The sequence below is a fragment of the Megalops cyprinoides genome, chromosome 6 (genome assembly GCF_013368585.1).
Source record: "Megalops cyprinoides isolate fMegCyp1 chromosome 6, fMegCyp1.pri, whole genome shotgun sequence".
NCBI classification, from domain to species: Eukaryota; Metazoa; Chordata; class Actinopteri; order Elopiformes; family Megalopidae; genus Megalops; species Megalops cyprinoides.
In genome coordinates, this window is record NC_050588.1 from 12,927,264 (window position 1) to 12,945,635 (window position 18,372).

Here is an 18,372-nt window from a genome sequence, read left to right on the forward strand (position 1 = left end):
TGATAAAGTTTCACTGTATAGCTGAATGTGAGAGGACAGAATTAACATTTAAAAGCTTTTTTTATGCACAATTATACGTGCATAAACACCTCAATGGTCATTAATCGAAAACCAGCTTCGAGATGTAGCTAACTGTGGTGTGATGATAAACCAGACCCCTGAAAAAAGATGAGCACTTGATTCACATTGGTGTTCCCATAAGGCATGTGTCTATGAAGAATTCAAATTCACACATTGTCTGTATACTGTTGTCCCAGTCTGAACTCTGTCAGCACCCATCATCCCTGTTTACAAAACATCCCATTTTTTATAAAAAAGAATAAAATGACATAGTCAGTTGTGGTCCTTTTTAAAAGCCCCTTTACCCCGCCCTGCCAATCCCCTTCCCCCTCCACATCCAAAGTCACCAAGGTGAGATCATTGAATCTGACAAATAGACTCAGACCTTGAGGCAGAGCCACCCAGGGATTGGTTGAAATCAGAGCTCCAGTAAGCCAATGAGAGTGAACAATGCCGCAGCAGTAAGGAGGACAGGACAGTCACAGGACTGGAGAAACACAGCTGTGTTCTGCACCATCATTCCAGTCCCTAGAGGAGAGACAAAATCACATTTAGAATAAAGACAGACATCCTGTACACTTATGCTTCACTTACTGTCCTTGTCCCCAGTTTGTCCAGATATGCAAAGTCACAATAATGCAACTATATATTACACTATATGCTGCTATTGTATTATCACCTCCAGCTATAACATATATGTATTTGTTTAGCATCACAAACTGAATCAATTTTTTAAGATATAAGATGGCCAGATAAAACTTTTCCACTCAAATTAATCAAATTAGAAATTATTTTCAAAACACTTCTGGGGTGCTTCTAGAAAACAACACCAAGGGAAACTGTTTAGCTGGAAGTACCAAGAAAATTAGCGCTGTAGGATCCATTAACTTAGTGTATGCTTGGTATATCTGACTTTTCTGCCAGATACCTTCTCTGTGGTTGAGACTCCTATAGAAGTACCCCATGTAACGGTTAAAGGAAACACAACATCAATTTCAAGCTCCAATTAAGTGTTAAATGATAACCGAAAGGTAAACGAATGCTCCTCTATTGTTTACATCTTTTCATAGACACCCTTATCAGTTACATCCTGCATAAAGGCAGCAGTTGTTAGATACTGCTAAGTTTCTTTGTCTACTTATAAAAAAGAAAAACTAGAAAGATTCAGCAAGCAGTATGCCTCAAGGTTACAGAGCACTAAGAACACTGTTGTGTAAATAAGCCACCATTCTAAATGATGGAGTTGTCCGCTGAATGTCCTCAAACAGTCTCGCCTTTCAGTTAGGTCAGTTTGTCTTTCATTTTGAAGCGTTTAGAGTAGACCCTTTGGCAAGGCAAAATGGCCCTCCAGCTCCCGGATCTGCTATCTCGCATAACAACTCACAAGGCAGGGTAACACAGCTTTGTCAGAAACACAAGTCACACAACCCTGGTGTATTAATTACTCTCGTACCCAATTAAGAAGACGTGTTAACTTCCTCATCTGTTGTATTCCCACAGCGCCAAACTAATTAGTCTGATCAAGTCCCTAAATTTCCCTTTAATCACTCCTCCACTTTTGTTGACCACTAATCCTTTCAGTTATTGTTCCATTTACCCTTAGGTTGTTCTTTGAGAAACTAAAAACCCAGAGAAAGTGTTTGGTTGGCAGCATAAAACAAAATAAGGCCCATAAGGGCCTCTGCACTGGCCCGTGGTTGAGATGTCTAACTAAACACTTGGGGTTCATATCTCAGTGCTTGTTTTGCTGTTATTATTATTATTATTATTATTATAATTATTATTATTAGTTTTCGAAGACTTTAAATGAATTCAGTTAAATACACATTTGTACACATCTGACAGCCATAAACCCCACAGATTACCAGGTGGAGGACACCCCTAGGCCATGATCAGAATCCAGGATGGTAGTGCTGTAGCCCTTCTCTCAGTCCCGGACTCCCTCTGCCCTCACCTGAATCCCGGGACACGATGGTCTCGTGAGCGGCCCCGTCACCGCCCTCCCCCCAGGAACGGATCTCCAGCACCACGTAACTGTTGTCCTTGGGCAGAGGCAGGCTGATGGAGGTTTTGCCCTTCTCCAGAACCTTCAGGGCTGACTGACCCTCGTGTTTGTACAGGACCTTGGTAAGGACACAGCAGGGGCAAATCACAGAGAGAAATGGCAGGCATTGGCAGGATAACAAAGGCAAATGTGGCACCTGTGTTTTTTACTCACACTCTCTTTCTTAGTGTAAATAAGGAGCTGGGCAGCACAGGCAGTGGTAAAAAGAAAACCTTGTAACCAAATGCCCTGCTGTTTAGATTGGTAATATATTCAATGTAAACTGTAACAGTTGCCCTGGAAAAAGACAATTTCCAAGTGAATCAATAAATAAAAAAATGTGACTGGAGTTTGAAATGATACTGCATGCAAAGTTTTTTTTTTGGAACACAAGGGCTAAATGTTTTATCGTACATATCTCCTAGTTTTATTTCTCACTTGTGTTAATAACATCTTTTGCCATAACTTTATCTCCTGATTTTTTTATCTGTATAAAACACACCATCAAACATCTATCCCAGGTGGCATTTTCTAATGTGCTGCAGATTGAATATCTCACCGCTCAAGGTAAGCAATGTTTTTATGTGAGAAATATATTTGGCATAAAGATCTTGTGTTGATATTTTGCTTTGGTTACTGCAGGAGCCAAACATTTCAATCTATTCATCAGACAATATTCAGAAAAACAAAGAGCAGATAACGTTTGTTATCAAAAGATTCACTGGAAGATCCTAAGCCGCAGATGATATTACAATATAATCTACTCTTCATCTGAAACAGAATAACTAGGACCTGTCAGTTATCAACATAGCAATTATTGATATGGGCAATTTGCTCCGGGATATCACTGGTGGCACCTTTCTTGCTTTTAGATAAACAGATTAATAAAACAGATTATTATACACTATAACCATTCATATTGATCTACTTCTATGTCCACTGGCGACCACAGTTTATATATTTACGTAAGCACCTTATATGACATGTTGATAAAGGAGTGCTCCAATATGTCTTGATGAATCTCCCATTTGTGTGACTTGATTCAGTCCCTAGAGACAGTACTAGGATGATTGTTGTGTTTAACTGCAATATCTGTATCTGTATCTGAGATGATTACCAGTGCCTAAAATAGGATTTTAGAGAGGCATTGTGTGTACATTTATTTCTATGTAGAATATTAGAGAAAGTTCCAATATCATGGCCAGAAGCAAAAGATGCTATGAAAGTAAAGATCCCGAAAAACTCTGAACAGAGGGGAAACAGAAAAGCAAGAGTAATGCACTGTTTCTAAAATTAGACAAATTTGGGCTTGGTGAAAAGTGGAACCCTCTGGCCTATTGTATTTCAATCTTTCAAAAGACACAGACCAATCACATGTGAGACAGCCGGTCGATTTCAAAGCTATAAATAGTCCCCCAGTTGATGACTGCAGTACCTAGAAAAAGCAGCCCAGACGCACCCAAGAATATAGAACTAACTGCCACTCACCTTGTACCCCAGCACAGCCGACTCATTCTTCAGAGCTTTGACGTGATCCCACATCACCGTTACCCATGATCCATCAGTCTTCCAGGAGACATTTCCCGGGGGGCGGTTTGGAGCTGCACATGCAGGGAAGTCTAATGTTAGCACGTTCATCCTTTAACAAAATCATCCAGATAGATTCACACTTTTTTATTTGTCTCCTGTCCTTTACAAGCAATGGGAATGATAGCCATGACTGTAAAGTCTGGAAGTACACCAATCTGTTTCTGGAAGGCTTAACAATTTCAGTTATTGGCTATTATTATAAGGAGATATAATTACAGTAAACTCCTCATAATTGCATACGCACTTAACCAGAGTGTGCACATAACAAGAGTAAGCAAGCACAGTGGAGTTAATGAGGCACCAGCAGCATGCTATGCACTAAAACACAGCATGCAATTATCCAACATGCAGTTACAGACAGCTGATTGCATGTATCTATAACAGATGTTCTCAGAACAGTTCTGCCATATTGCATTTTATAATGTCAGAGTAACATTGCGAGAATGTTACATGTTAGCTGGGAAAAAAACCTGCAAAACCCGTGGATTGGGGTTTGTGAAAGTGAAAGTTGAGCACGCTTTCTCACAAAGCCAGGCTATCGGTGATGCGTGGAGTTTATGAATCAGTTTACACCCGCAGGCCCGACACAGATGCGCTTCCTCCTTAATCCAGGCCGGCGCTCTTACGGGGTTTCTTGGTGGTGACAGTTGTGCGGGGGGAGGGGGGGCCCGTGCCAGCGCTGTTGTAGGCCAGGACGGTGACGTGGTACAGCGTGCTGGGTCTCAGGCCGGTGACCCGCGCCGTCGTCTCCAATCCCGCTGTCCTCACGCGGTCTGCCGCCGCCTCCTTCTCGTGGTGACGCCAGTAGCGGATCTGAAACCACGCGGTGCACGAAATCCCGGGGTTTAGGGTTAGGGTTAGGGGAAAGTATTCATAAAACATGACCAGATAGGCACTTTCTAGAGTGGACAGGTGCACTGTGCTAAAATAAAGTTGATCATGGTCATAATTAACACTGTTGTTGATATGCATGATACACACTGGGAAAAATACATATATCCAAAACTCATGAAGAATCTAATAATGCCCATACAATGTACTGAACAGCCACCCTGTGTATCATTTCACCTTCATCCCAAATCAGTGAGCAAGCAGTTCTCCACTCACATCAAGGATGAAATAATATATACAATATAATATGTATACATAATATATAATATCTATACATATGTACAGAGAAAGAGAGAGAGAGGGAGAGAGAGAGAGAATATACAGTATGTAATAACATAGAAGAGTGAGTGTTTTTTTCACACGCAATTTTATGCATTTTATTTTTTAAAATGGTAGAGTAATATGCAATATTTTACAATATGAGAATATATAAAAATGTCCATATTTTTACTTTAGTACAGACTATTCGTGTCTGATAATAGATACATGTGTGTGGAAAGTTCATGCTATTATTTTCACAGGGACGGTATGTCCCCGTTCTCTGATCTGTATCCTTTTGTGCACCTGGTGAAGGCAGCAGTCTGGACTCTGTCCCCTTCTATCAGTGCTGTTTGCGCCCCGGTCTCCACCTGGCAGTGCCAGTGGAACAAAAGTGACTGCGAGATCAAGAGTGCCTCTCCCAGGAATTGGAGATAATCTACACTATCTCCCCTGATGAAAGGAGAACATGCTGATGTTGCGTAATTTGCTCAGCCCACCATTAATAAATTCATAAACGAACAGATTAGCCACACACTTTGCCAACAGAGGGTTATGACCTATTTCTGCTATGTGTAGTTAGGCCTCTAAGGCCTTGGCCTGAGAAGCTGATGGTTGTCATTCTTTTTTAAAACTTATAAAAATCTTTTTTCCTGGGTTTTCTTCCCACCATCAGTCATAGAAATGATTTTTTACAAACATTGGTAGGCTTGTCAGGTATGTTATGAAATTCTGTATGGAGAAGCCCCCCTCTATAATTGATTATGTAATTATCTTCATACACAAAATTATTATAACAAGCTAAATGACCACTGAAGGGTTTTTCCTTCGAAGAGCAGTTTTCCTCATATTTGATAAGCTGACAGAAAACGGTAAAAGAGACAAGAGAGTCTCAAAGAAACATGTCGATCATCTGCAATGGAGGAACATCAGAGCCCCCATGCCCCCATGCCCCCACCCCCAATTATCTGGCTGTGCACCACTGGACAGTTCAAAAGAAACATCTAAATGATAGAGCCCAGCTACGTCTATGAGTGAGAGAGAGAGAGAGAGAGAGAGAGAGAGAGAGCACTCTTGACTGACAGCATGACAGCAAGAAAACATTCATTTCTGGCTCTCTGCAGCCACTGTGCTATTCTTGCTGTTGTGAGTGCTTCAGAGCTGAAATAGGATTTTGGGTGTAGGGAGTCTCTGACCCCTTTGAGGAAGGACTGACCTCATAGCCACGCAGGACCCCGTTGGTGGTCAGATGCTGCACGGGGTCCCAGGACACCAGTATCTCGAAGGCCGACAGGGCGGTGGCGTTGATCTTCCGGGGGGAGACGGTTGGTTCTGACGGCAGGAGTTGAAAAAAAAACACAATCAACCTGATTCTCTTCACCTGGAGAAATTGCATCCTCTGGTGGGGCAGTGTGAGGAGAACCCTGCAGCAGCCATGACTGTTGTTCTCATGGAATAATTTCACTTGCTGTCTCCTCACTCAACTCCTCTCCAGAGGCTATATTATACCTGGACATGATTTTATTTGAGTGTATCCTAGTTCATTCAGTGAAAATGTCTACTCAGTCTCTGGCTGTTGCTTTCTACCCACAAGTGCTTCACTTGACTTCCTTTCATAGGTAAACCCCTTTCATCACCCTTACCGTCCTTCTCTACACTTGTCCCCGTAATGTTACCTGCGGTTACTGACTAATCTTTGATTCAAATGCATGACCCCATCACATTCCCAGCCCTCTTTTCCACAGTCCCACCAGCCCACCTTAGCTTCACTCTGCCCCACTGTCTCTTTTCTATACCAAAACTTTACACATTACGCATTACCTCACCCTCCCAACTTCAGACTAGTCTTTGTATTCCCAGGTTTGTCTCAAATGCCAAACCCCCGCCGCAGTGCCCACCTTCCTCTGCCGAATGCACCAGTGCTATCTGGCTGAAGGGCCCCTCCCCCTTGCTGTTGTAGGCTTTGATCTTGACCTCGAAGGGGCAGTACGGCGACAGGCTCTGGTTGCGGTAGACGAAGCGTGAAGACTCCACGTTGGGCACCTTCACTTCCGTCCAGGTGGGGGCATTGCGCTGGCGGAAGGCCAAGATGTAGCCAAACCCATTCCCATTCTGGTATTCCCTAGCCATGGGCTGGAAAACAGGGGAAAACAGCCACTTGTAAGTCCTTTGAAAGGATACCGTGGGACTGCATAGTGATGTGATGTGGTGATGCGATCATTTAATCTTTACTGATCTCGTTAGCTGACAGCTTGACACCAGTTTTCAGGATTGAGAGTGCAGAAACAGAGTCAGCGGCATTGATTAACACATAGTACTGCTCTTTTCTCATCTCTTTGTAAAGACATGGTTGAATATGAAATATAGGGATGTGTCTGATGATCGTGTCACTCAGGGGGCGTGGTTTAATGGACAGAAACAGCAGTGGTGCATCAGTGAATTAATGAATGTACGCCGAGAAACACATAGCACAGAAATGAACTGTACCCCGTCAACTAATCCATTAGACAATGGAGTAATGACAATTGTATCTCTCACACAAAAGCATTCGCAGCCGTACATGCATACTTACCGTCCAGGTGATAATGAGCTCGTGCCGGTCTCCTCCTCCTCCCCCAAGTCCATTGGGGGCCACTGTAGGAACTGTGGGAGAACAGCAATAGACAGCCATAGACATAGAAAACCTTACATCTTTCAGCATATCTAAATGATAGGGGGAAAATATCAAATACATTTGATCTTACTGACTGAATGTGCACATGGGATGAAGGCTTACAGCACCACACATATGTGAAGTGAATATTATTTGCACATTTCTAACTGTATTGGTAGTTATATCGCTAAGCTTTGACAACATCTGAAATGAAACACGTCTGTAACGTGTCTGTAAGTGTTGTTATTCTGTGTCTGACATCTAGTCACTCTTCAGCTTTTAATGAATAAAACCATGTAAATAGTTTGACTCTTGTGTACATAGAGCTCACTTTAATGTTGGACAGGGGACTATGTCTTGCAATTTCCAGATTTGATTCCTGGCTATATTTTGAACTCTTCTTAATGGTCAGCACAACTGTGTGTGCAGTTCAGAATTTTTAAGGGGCATTTTAGTCTGATACAATAGCACTGATATAAATTGCAATGATAGGTTTGCCCAATCGCCAGTTTAAATGAATAATTCACTACCACCTTATTGTATTGAGTCATTATGGGTCTGATACAATCCATCTACCATTGCTTTATAAATAAAACAGAAAGACATGCAACACCTTTGTAGCATTTATCATAATGACTTATAAATAATTTGTTACAAAAACGAATTAATCACTGCATGGTCTGGGTTGTGTCCAATAGGCAGAGCACCGGACAGGTATTTGCAGAGGAACTGGTGGCCTGAGCTTGTTTAAATAGACCTAACCGGCTCTACAGAAGTTATCTCTGTGCTTCATCTCCCATCAGCCCCCGTCAAGGGTTTTCTGGTGGTCAGCCTATTGGACGCAGCTCTGATGAGGCCTCTGTTTCAGTGACCCCTGCTGCTCTGACCTGCTTGCCGTGTGCGGACAGTCTGTGAGGCCATGCTGGGCTCTCCACTGCCCAGAATGTTGCTGGCAATGACCTGGAATTCATAGTCCATCCAGGGAATGAGACCAATCACACGGGCCGACTCGGCGTTCCCCTCGATATTGTGTGGGTCTGTGTTGGCACAGATTAGAGGTAGACAGGCATCTCAAACATCCTTAAATAATTCCATATCATCAGTGCACATCCCCTGTCTTTCACCACCCTCCTATTGTACTGAAGACCATTGACACACTTTCTTAGTCCTGTCATCATGGTTTTCAGCTTGGGTTTTGCTCATTATGTACTTTATTATTTATTTATTGTCACATAATTATGTACATTCACAAATTGTAATGAGTTCTTAAAAACAAACAAGTCTTTTTTCCTATTATGCTAGTGAGGTATATGTTCAGATTATGTTCAGCTCAAGTACTCTCATTATTGTACGGTGAGGTATTAGACATCCGTCCTGATAGTTGTTACAGTGATATGGTATGTGGTGATACTGAGCTCCGCACCTGATCGCATCTGCTTCCAGCCCTGATCCAATGGTGACCTTCCCTTAATGATGTACTTCCCGATGGGACTATGATTATCATAGCCTCGACTCCACCGCAGCTCCACTGCTGTCTCATTCACATCCTTAACAACTACGCCCCCTGGTGGTCCTGGAGGACCTGTAGCAGAGTCAATTCTGAGTTAAGACCATGCTTGCTGTCTTTGTTTACTGCACAGAGTCCTCCAAGATGACTTATTGGCCTCCTTTGTAAAAAATAATAATAACAATAATAATAGAAAGACTCACTAAGCTTATCAGTTACTGGTCATTCTTTTTTCCCCTAAATCAGGAAATGGTTTGGGCATTTTTTTCAAAGGATGGACAGACAGATAGACACAGTATCAGTCAAAAGTTTGGACACCTGATTAAGATAATGGGAAAAATGCATTCAAGGACATTTTGATCTACTGAAGTTGATGTCTATGAATTGATGAATTTCTTTCCAAAAAAATGTTTAATTTTTAAACAAATATTTTTGGCTCCTTTGAAGAATATAAAAATATAAGATAGTTATGTTTAACACTTTTTGGTCACTACACGATTCTGTTTGGGTTATTTCATAGATTTAATGTCCTTACCATTATTCTAAAATGTGGAAAATAGTAAAAATAAAGAACAAGGGTTGTGTCCAGACTTTTGACTGTTTTACTGTAGAGAGCTCTTGACTCATTTTTACCTCTGACCACTAGCTTGGCTGAAGCAGAGGCACTGTCCACCACAGTCTGGGCTGTGCACACATATGTTCCAGCATGTCCTAGCTGGCCATTCACAATCACCAGATCACCAATGGTCTCTTTCTGAGGGGAAAAACAAGACACAGTACAGCAGAGAATTGTTATAGATCCAGGGCACTAAGGGAACTGTGTTCTTAAAGGAAAAAATACAACACGTGCAGTATTATGAACAACCTTAATATTATTAACGTAAATGATTGTTTCCCAAATCAATGCCTGTTTTTATATGACTTTTGATGCTAATAGGATTCTTGAGCTTAATTTGTTAACACACAGGAATTCTAATACTCAGTTTGAAGTCTCAGTTTAAATCTTTTTAAGCAGGCATACATTTTATTCAGAAGGCTGTAGTAGAATAATCCTAATATTCAGACCTTGTGTGAATACTAATGATCACAGTAATACCAATTCCTAACATAATTATACCCATTTTCAGTTTCATTTTTTAAAGTAACTTAGGAATAAATAACATCAACAAAATACTTCTGTTATTCCTTATTTTTTGTTATTTTTTTGCACATACAACCTCAAAGTATAGGGTCCCAGCTGTAAGAATAAAGATGTTGTTATTATACTGAAAGCTACAGTTGGAGTGTTCTCTCTATAATGAACAGAAATGATCATAAATGCTCCTATCGTAACAGCAATTACAGTGATCCTGTTTCTGTTGTATCAGTCATCAGCACTCACACCCTCCGTGCGATGGTAGTGTCCACTGGCTTCCTCTAGGTCCAACAGGACTCCATTTAGAGACCATGTGAAGGTCAGGTCCATGGTGGGATCGTGTGATGCATGGCACTGCAAGGTGACATTCTCCCCCTGGTTGATATCAGCATTGGAGGGTGCCAGTGTGATCTTAGTGGCATCTGGTGGAACAATGAGAGATTTGTCTTCTCATTTTTTTTCATGTAATTGTTTCATTATAATAAAAAGTCTGATCTTTTTTGGGTTGAGAGGGATAATGCTACAGGTTGCACATGATTGTGCAAAGTTCTAGTTTCAGCTGGAAAACAGTCATGTAAATTTGGGGTTATATGTTGGAAAAAGTGCGTGAAATGTTTAGTCAATGCAGTGTTTCAGTTATTACATTAACTATATATATGCATAATATATTATTCTTAAGATCAGCATCCATCCATTATTTAACAGAATCAAAGTTATAGCTTTGGGATCACCCTCTTTGTCAAACAGGAAAGATCCATTTGAAAAAAGTGAGCATTACCTCGGACAGAGAGGTATCCTGTGCTGTTGGCTTTGCCCAGGTAATTTTCTGCAAAGCACGTGTACTTCCCTTCGTCCGCCCGGCTGATGTTGGTGATCCAGAGGTTCCCGTCTGGTGTGACTGTCACTCTGTATGGATCACACCAGAGATCATGTGTGATAATCTCTCCCACACCCTCTCATGTGGTCACACTGATAGCCTGTGGTATCCATGCAGCATTTTTACAGCAGGCCGAAACAAAATGCCATGACCTGGAAGCCCCCAGCATTTGATGGAGTAAAGTAGTGAAGTAATAGGTTTACAATAATCTGCCACCTACACATCTGAGACATGATCTGTTCTTTAATGAACTCTGTATTCCTGTAACCCTCCAGTAGGTTTCAATTACTTGTTGGGTATGAGAACTGTCCTGTACAGCAAGTATTGATATAGAAATGTGTACACCTTTGTTTGAGTTACAAGTAATCCATAGGTTTTATGCAGGGAGATCCACAAGATGACCTTGAAACATTGCATAATAGAACCACAAGAAAGAAATACAAATAAAAAGAGGTGAATTAGAATGGTGCCACATATGCAGTAGCACTTTAAAGTAACTTCATACTTAGAATAATCTGTTATGAGGCCAAACTCAGTTGATTTTCAGAACTCCTGATAAAAACAGTAATTAGAAAGGAAAAAGTAAAATCTGGGTAGTTAAACGGGAAGTTATTGTTTTCAACTTTTGTATGGCACACACACACACACACTTGTGGTAAATACACCCTGGTAAGCACAATGGCTTGGCGCACTGAGTTGGGGACATGTGGGTCTCACCTGCTGTTGTTGGTCAGCAGCTCTGTCCCGCGGCTCCAAAAGAGAGTGGCTTTAGGGGCGGCTCGCGGCCTGCACTCCATCATCACCTGGCCCCCCCGTGCTGCCGGGACGAGTCTCCGCACGGGGCTCAGGCGAAAATCCGGAGCCTGAACTGAGACCACAACAAGGGCCCGACCCCCCCGGGAGAGGAGGAGAGAGAGAGGAATGGAGAGGAAACAGAGCACAGGACAGAGTGAGCGAGGCAGGGGGTAAGAGGCACCACAGGATCCAACAGGACAAGCATGCGCACACCAGGAAAACCCTGGGCTGGAAGACAAACGGAGACGAGAAAAGCAAAAGGGGGAGAATGCATGAACGCCATACAGGTATGATAGGATAGGGAAAAAAAGAGAATTCAACATAACAAACAAAAGCGTTAGTAATTCCTAACACTATTGAGTTAATATCTATGAGTTAAAAGAAGCAACAATCAGTTTCAGCGACGCTCCTTTAATTCATGACTTACGTCACCTGTGTCAGAATTTAGTTTGACTGTACAGTTCCAGTTTTCGTGGAAGTCCATCTGACCCCTGACCTCTCACCTTGCACCCTCAGCTCTGCATTGGAGTAGATGGTGCCGTGCTTATTCTCTGCCACGCACTGGTACATCCCAGCATCCTCCAGGGTCAGGTTGCTGATCTTCAGCTGGCCTCCGTTGACCTCGACTCGATCCTGATGATAGAGGCGGCAGGGAACCGCACATGAACGCACAGAACTACAAAAGCCATTTTATGTTTTTGCAGCAGAACTCTTAAAGGTAAATCTAAAACTATATGACCTTGTCAGCAAAAAAGACAAATTGAGTTATGTATCAAAGGCTTACATAAGGCGCCTCTGAGATTTTTCATGATTTTCCTCACATGAAATTTTTGGTCTTGAAACAGCGCTGCTGAATGGGGGCCTTTATTACTGATGGCAGACAATCTATAGGAGCATCATTACCCTTGCGTTACAGCAATATAGAGAAACTGGCAGCAGAAATAGGAGCACTCAATGGGGCAATATAAATTGGTGATCAAAAAAGTGGAGAGCAGCAGTATATACAGAAAAAAACGTTAAATTTAAGTTTCACACACTCGGTGAGGTTAAATAGACTATACAATATTCCCCGAGAGAAATGAAACAGACCAAAGACAAATGAAAATGGCTGTGTCTGTACAAAAGTGTAAAACACATTTTGTCTGACATCTTCCTCAGGCAGTTCCTAAATGAATGCTGACTGGATCTTATGAACGTTTCTATATATGGCTGCTCTCCACCTCCTTAACCTCATCATTCTGATAAACTTGTAATGTCTTGCAATAGTCTGTGAGACCAATATTACACAATATGATATTCCATTCAGGGTTTGGAGAAATCAGTTACTGGACTTTTTGGAATAGGACATATCCAGGTTCTGGGTTCAAGGTGAACTGTGAACAGATGGACATTCAGCTGGCGTTGGAAGACAGTGCATGATTCTGCAGTTCTAAGAGCAGCGGGCAGCTCATTCGACCACTGAGGGTCCACTGAGGCAAAGAGGCAACTTCAGCATGTGCTGCCGTGGAGGGGAGGAAGTGCCAGGTGACCAGGGGTCTTTTAGGTATTACACCAGCCTGGCTCTGTTACAGGCGACTGTGGTTCTGAACTGTCCGAGAGCTGATTTTCTGTGATAGTGCCGGTCCAGTACCTGAGTGCTGAGGGGCCGGCCGTTGCGCAGCCAGCGAATAGACGGCCTGGGCTTCCCTGCAGCCACACAGCTCCACCGGAGCTGCGAGCTGATCTCCACCTCCGAGTCGCTCATCACCTGCAGCCACTCCGGCTGGGCTATGGAGGCAAGGTCACGCAGGTCATTTTACAAGCAGCGCGATCATTTTTCACTGCATAGCATATATTTAGGAGCAGGATTCGATCTTAGCTCCAGAGTACGGTATTGACATTTTTTTCTATGGTTCTTATTTTTAAATTTTACTATTCCCGTCTTCTCAAGCTAGTTTAAAAGCTAAGTGTAAAAATCAGGCAACCATGCAGGAATAGTCATTTTAAGTGAAGCTTGAATACCATTAATTCTATAAGCAGCACTGCCTCACAATTAAAGATTCCCTGCATGTTCTAAGAGAAATAATAAAGGTCATAGAAAGGTCATCAAAGTAATTTCCTGTTTTTCAAGCATCATCACTTTCAAATTTGGTGATTGACGAGGAGGAACATTAATGATTACTTTACTTTCTGGACTCAATGGTATTAAGCTCTGAGCAACACTGAATATTAACACTGATTTCAACCAGTTTATAAGCCTATATGTGATGCAAAATCATTTGCTGATGTTACTGGCACATCAATTTTCTATGCTGTCTCACATCCAGCCTCCACTGAACAGAAAAATTGAGTTCCAGTGTGGGCCTCCCTGCACTAAACGATGCAGATGTACTGCACAAATTCATCAAAATCTATTTGACTTGCACGGGTCAGCCCAAAGGGTACTACCACAGACTCATACATGGTAAGTTGTTCTCTTAGCCTGCGTTTGGGCATTTCAGGAGCAGGATACCTTGTACGGTGATGCGGCCCTGGTGGGTGTCCCGGCCCTCTGAGTTTTGGGCCTCACACTCATACACCCCCTCGTCCTCGAAGCTCAGGTCCGGTATGGTGAGGATGGGCCCATCGGCGCTGGCCAATTCCTTGGAGGGAAGACTGCCGTCCACCTTCCTCCAGTGCAGCTTTGGCACAGGACTTGCGGAGAAGGAGAGAGTTCAAGCGAGGTGAGAGTGTGTACGCTGCGGAGCTGCAGTCCAGAGAAGGGACTCATGTTACAGATCCACAGCATGGAGGCTTCAGAAATGCTGATGCATGTATGTCAGACATACATAAACTATCCCCATGAAGATGGAAATAGTATTCTAATGGGCACTGTCTGCTCATCTTCACTGGAATAGTTATTGGATATATATGAGATAGCGCACATTAGATGTCCTGTAAATACAGATAAGGAACAAATAATGCATACTTATACCATACGTCTTGCTGATACTTCAAATAGAAATGTTTGCATATAATTAGATCCACAAAAGGTTGTGCATTGCTTTACTGGTAAAATAACTATAGACTGCTTGGTTTTCCATGCAGAGCTACATGGTGCTGGACTCACTTGCCGTATGCAAAACACTCCAGTTGTGTTGTCTGTCCAGCCAATGCATAGGTCTCGGAGGGAAAGCGCACTTTGATGTTTGGAGCAGACTTCCTGGGGTTAGCTAGTGGAGGAGTGGAGAAGAACAGGGAGAGTGAGATTTAATGGTTGTACTTACAAGAAAAACTTTAAACGACCACTGAATTATTCACAGAATTATTCTGATGCATTTTTGAAACAAATCAGAGGAGATCTGGAAATGAAGTTTCTCTGTTTCTCTTTGTGTACTGATTTGGGTATTCTGGTATCAGTGTCACTTATAAAGCTCGTATTGGTATTAATAGTGGTCTTGGTATTGTTATTGATAATATCTGTGTCAGTACTGGCAATGATGTTAGCATGGTGAAAGGTCATTGTAAGCATAGGTTAAATGTGTAACAGACCTTCAGGCTGCACTATGAGCTGGTTAGCCCTGCTGAAGACACTCTTGGTGTTGATGTCCATGCTGTTGGTGGTGAAGCAGTGGTAGTTGCCTGAGTCTTCAGTCTCCGCCTTAGCCAGGTATAGGTTCCCGGTCACCTGGGAAACGAACCACCGGCCCCCGTCCGACTGGACAAAGTAGGGGAACTCTTTGACGAACCAACGATAGGACAGAGCTGCAGGGGCAAGAAGAGGAAGAACATTTATGGACTTGTGAAACCTTGGATTGGCATCAAGCAACTTGTGCAGTGTTAGTCGCCAGGGTAAGATACGTGATTCAAGCACGACCGTATAATCCTAATGCATCACTTTCAACAGAAAGGCAGCTGTCTGTACCTGGGTAGTGGGAAGGGGGCTGGCAGTGTAGAGTGGCTCCTGCTCCTTCATACACAGTCTGCGGGCTCCTGTCATCTGGGGGGAAGTCGTGGAGGTCTGCAGACACAATAAGAGGCCAGTATGAGAAGGCAATATAATGTGAAGCACCAAACACGACCAGCAACATTTAAATGTAGGCATAGTGTGAAACATGAATAATTGTATAGGTAATGAGTGTAAGGTTATAAGGCCTAGGGACAATTTCTTCGTTCTGAAACTGGCTTTACAATTCTTTATTGCAACCTCTGTATTAGCCTAAATGTGACCGAGATTTGGGTTCCTAGTGGTGGATTGGTGGCAGGAAATAGCATAGGGAGAGAACTTGCATGATTATTGCCCAGAGCTTGCTTCCCTAATAATTAACAAGATTGTAAATTTTCTGTAAGAAACATCCACAGCTAATTTCAATGGGCTTAATTGTGTCTACTGTTGTAGACACAATATATAATTTTAATTACAATGAAGAGGTTTGGTTACAGCTCATTAAATCATTTCAGTTATAACAAGAGCTCAGTTTTAACTCGAAGCCTGTTGATTTTTTCATAATTTAAATGATTTCATGTGAAGTTCAAAAAAAAGGAAAGCACTCTAAAATCAGTTTCTAATGGGTTGTTATTTAAAATGCAACTTTTTGGCAGACTTGGCGCTGAACAAAAGCAAGAACAAATGAAAAGAAGAAAATAGGCAAAGGACGTAGGCCTGAGAGACAGGATGCTGCGATGGCAGAGCAACAGAGTATAATTACTCGCTGGTGCTTGGATGGAAAAACAGAAATCAAAAGAACAAAGAAGAGGCACAACAAGGCTGGCTTGAGATGTGTTGCAGTGCAAACCTACCTCTCCAAGAAAAGAAATAAAAAACGAGTAAAATGAAAATAAAAAGAAAACATTGGGGGGGCTTGCACAAGTCTGTCAACAGCACAAGCAAAAATGATGGCCAAATTGAAGGGAGAGTATTTTTTATAATTGTGGTTGAAAAAAAAATGGTACAATTGGTAAGGGGGGGGTTAAAGACTGCCCAACTGTTACTGGACTTTTTGGAATAGGACATGACCATGTAATTGGTCAAATACAGCAGGGCTGCAAGGCATCTTAATAGTGTGAGTAAAAAAATTTGAATTTTTTTTCATTTCCTCTTATTTCCACAAGTTACTAGCTCCGTTTCTAAGTTTCACCAGCAGGCACAAAGCAGGCAGCAGGCAGTAGATACTAAACTAAGCCATTTGACTGGTGATGTATTTTCTCTATAGCCCTCTGAAAGTGCATGTCATGTCCAGGAATGATAACAGCTGCAAGGTGCTTACAGCCAAACTTGAGGTTGGCAGCCCGGCTGATGATGGTGCCGCAGCGGTTGATGGCGATGCACTGGTAGGACCCGCCGTCCCGGCCTTGCTGGGGGCCAGTGATGACCAAATTCCCCGCCATCAGGGTGTATCGTGGGTCCTCCTCCACTGGCACTTCTGTCCCATTTACCCTCCACCTGTAGGGGAAGCCAGAGCTCCGAATCAAGGAACTGCCTGGAATAACAGAGCCCCTACATGAGTCAGCTTTGTCAGGGCAACTGAGAAGCTCATGACAGTACTGCACACCTAGTCCCACCACAGGGGGGAACCACTTTGTCTTTTATCTAGTATTACTCTTGTTCGGTCGCATTAATGGTGATGGTGGTGAACCTTTTTTCTCCCATCTATAGACATAAGAGCGCATTTCATCAGTTGTGGGATGAGCATCTGGTGTTCTTTTAGATCAGGTTAGTTTCACTCTGCATAGCCAATTAGTGTAAACAACATTATTTTAAGCTAATACATTATCTTGTGCTTCACAACTAGTTTGTAGCTTTTTACAATGTTTTGTCAGGTTGCACAGGTTAACTTATGGTAGGGCTTGAATAGTGTTATGCTCACATTCAGTGGTCTGGGAGTGTTGTTAATCTGGTCTGTTGCTCATTCAATTTGGATATACTTAAGTTCTATTGCACTGGAAGTCACTCAGGATGAGAGCGTCTGCTAAATGATTGTATTGTAATGTAAAGGCAGATGGTTGGTGGGCTTCAGTCCTCAGTGAAAAACTGATGTACTGCTGAACTGTTCTGAGGTAAGCATTGTGTTTAAAGAGCGACCATGAATTGCCATTGTTAAGAAGTCCAGCTGTGTGCTGAAATTATATCGTTATTCATAAAAAATAGCTTGTAACTGCTCAAGGACCCATTAACATAACAGTGCAAGTGGCAATTCATAAAAGAGAAGTGAGGATGATTAGTGTTACGGTGTGAGGCTATCATTACATTGTAGACATTTTAGCACAGAGAATTGAGGCATTTGTTGTCAAATTAATGTTCAAGTAACAACGAGCAGTCAAAGCACATCATGCAAAGCAAAAGCTTGTATGATGTCATAACTGTCAACGTCTTGCTTACAAAATAGCATTGAGCATGGAGAAAGAACTTCAAAGAAAGCTGATACGCTTTGTGAAGTCAATGATTCCCTTAAAAAATCTTGCTTTGTTCATAGCAATGCCTCTTCTGATCTGAGAAACTAAATATTTTGGTTTACTCTCCCTACCTTTGAAATGGAAAAATGTGAGACATAACTTGATTTACATGACTGACTCATTCACTTTAAAGGCTAGAGGAGAACAGCTA

At 42.2% G+C, this 18,372-nt stretch overlaps 1 protein-coding gene across 1 annotated transcript in view; it reads right to left on the reverse strand.

The window, feature by feature from the left end:
* Positions 1-478: 478 nt before the first annotated feature.
* The window catches only part of cntn2 (contactin 2), a 28,647-nt gene continuing 10,753 nt past the window's right edge, over positions 479-18,372 (reverse strand). The window contains exons 5-24 of the mRNA XM_036530765.1: positions 17,036-17,211; positions 15,694-15,789; positions 15,321-15,533; positions 14,899-15,001; positions 14,302-14,483; positions 13,441-13,577; positions 12,314-12,443; positions 11,733-11,883; positions 10,917-11,044; positions 10,385-10,560; positions 9,637-9,757; positions 8,920-9,078; positions 8,384-8,533; positions 7,416-7,486; positions 6,742-6,976; positions 6,060-6,175; positions 4,321-4,507; positions 3,593-3,705; positions 2,015-2,183; positions 479-588 (exon numbers count right to left, since the gene is read on the reverse strand). Coding sequence (XP_036386658.1) covers positions 479-588; positions 2,015-2,183; positions 3,593-3,705; positions 4,321-4,507; positions 6,060-6,175; positions 6,742-6,976; positions 7,416-7,486; positions 8,384-8,533; positions 8,920-9,078; positions 9,637-9,757; positions 10,385-10,560; positions 10,917-11,044; positions 11,733-11,883; positions 12,314-12,443; positions 13,441-13,577; positions 14,302-14,483; positions 14,899-15,001; positions 15,321-15,533; positions 15,694-15,789; positions 17,036-17,211 — 2,923 coding nt within the window. The remainder of the gene's footprint in view (positions 589-2,014; positions 2,184-3,592; positions 3,706-4,320; positions 4,508-6,059; positions 6,176-6,741; positions 6,977-7,415; positions 7,487-8,383; positions 8,534-8,919; positions 9,079-9,636; positions 9,758-10,384; positions 10,561-10,916; positions 11,045-11,732; positions 11,884-12,313; positions 12,444-13,440; positions 13,578-14,301; positions 14,484-14,898; positions 15,002-15,320; positions 15,534-15,693; positions 15,790-17,035; positions 17,212-18,372) is intronic.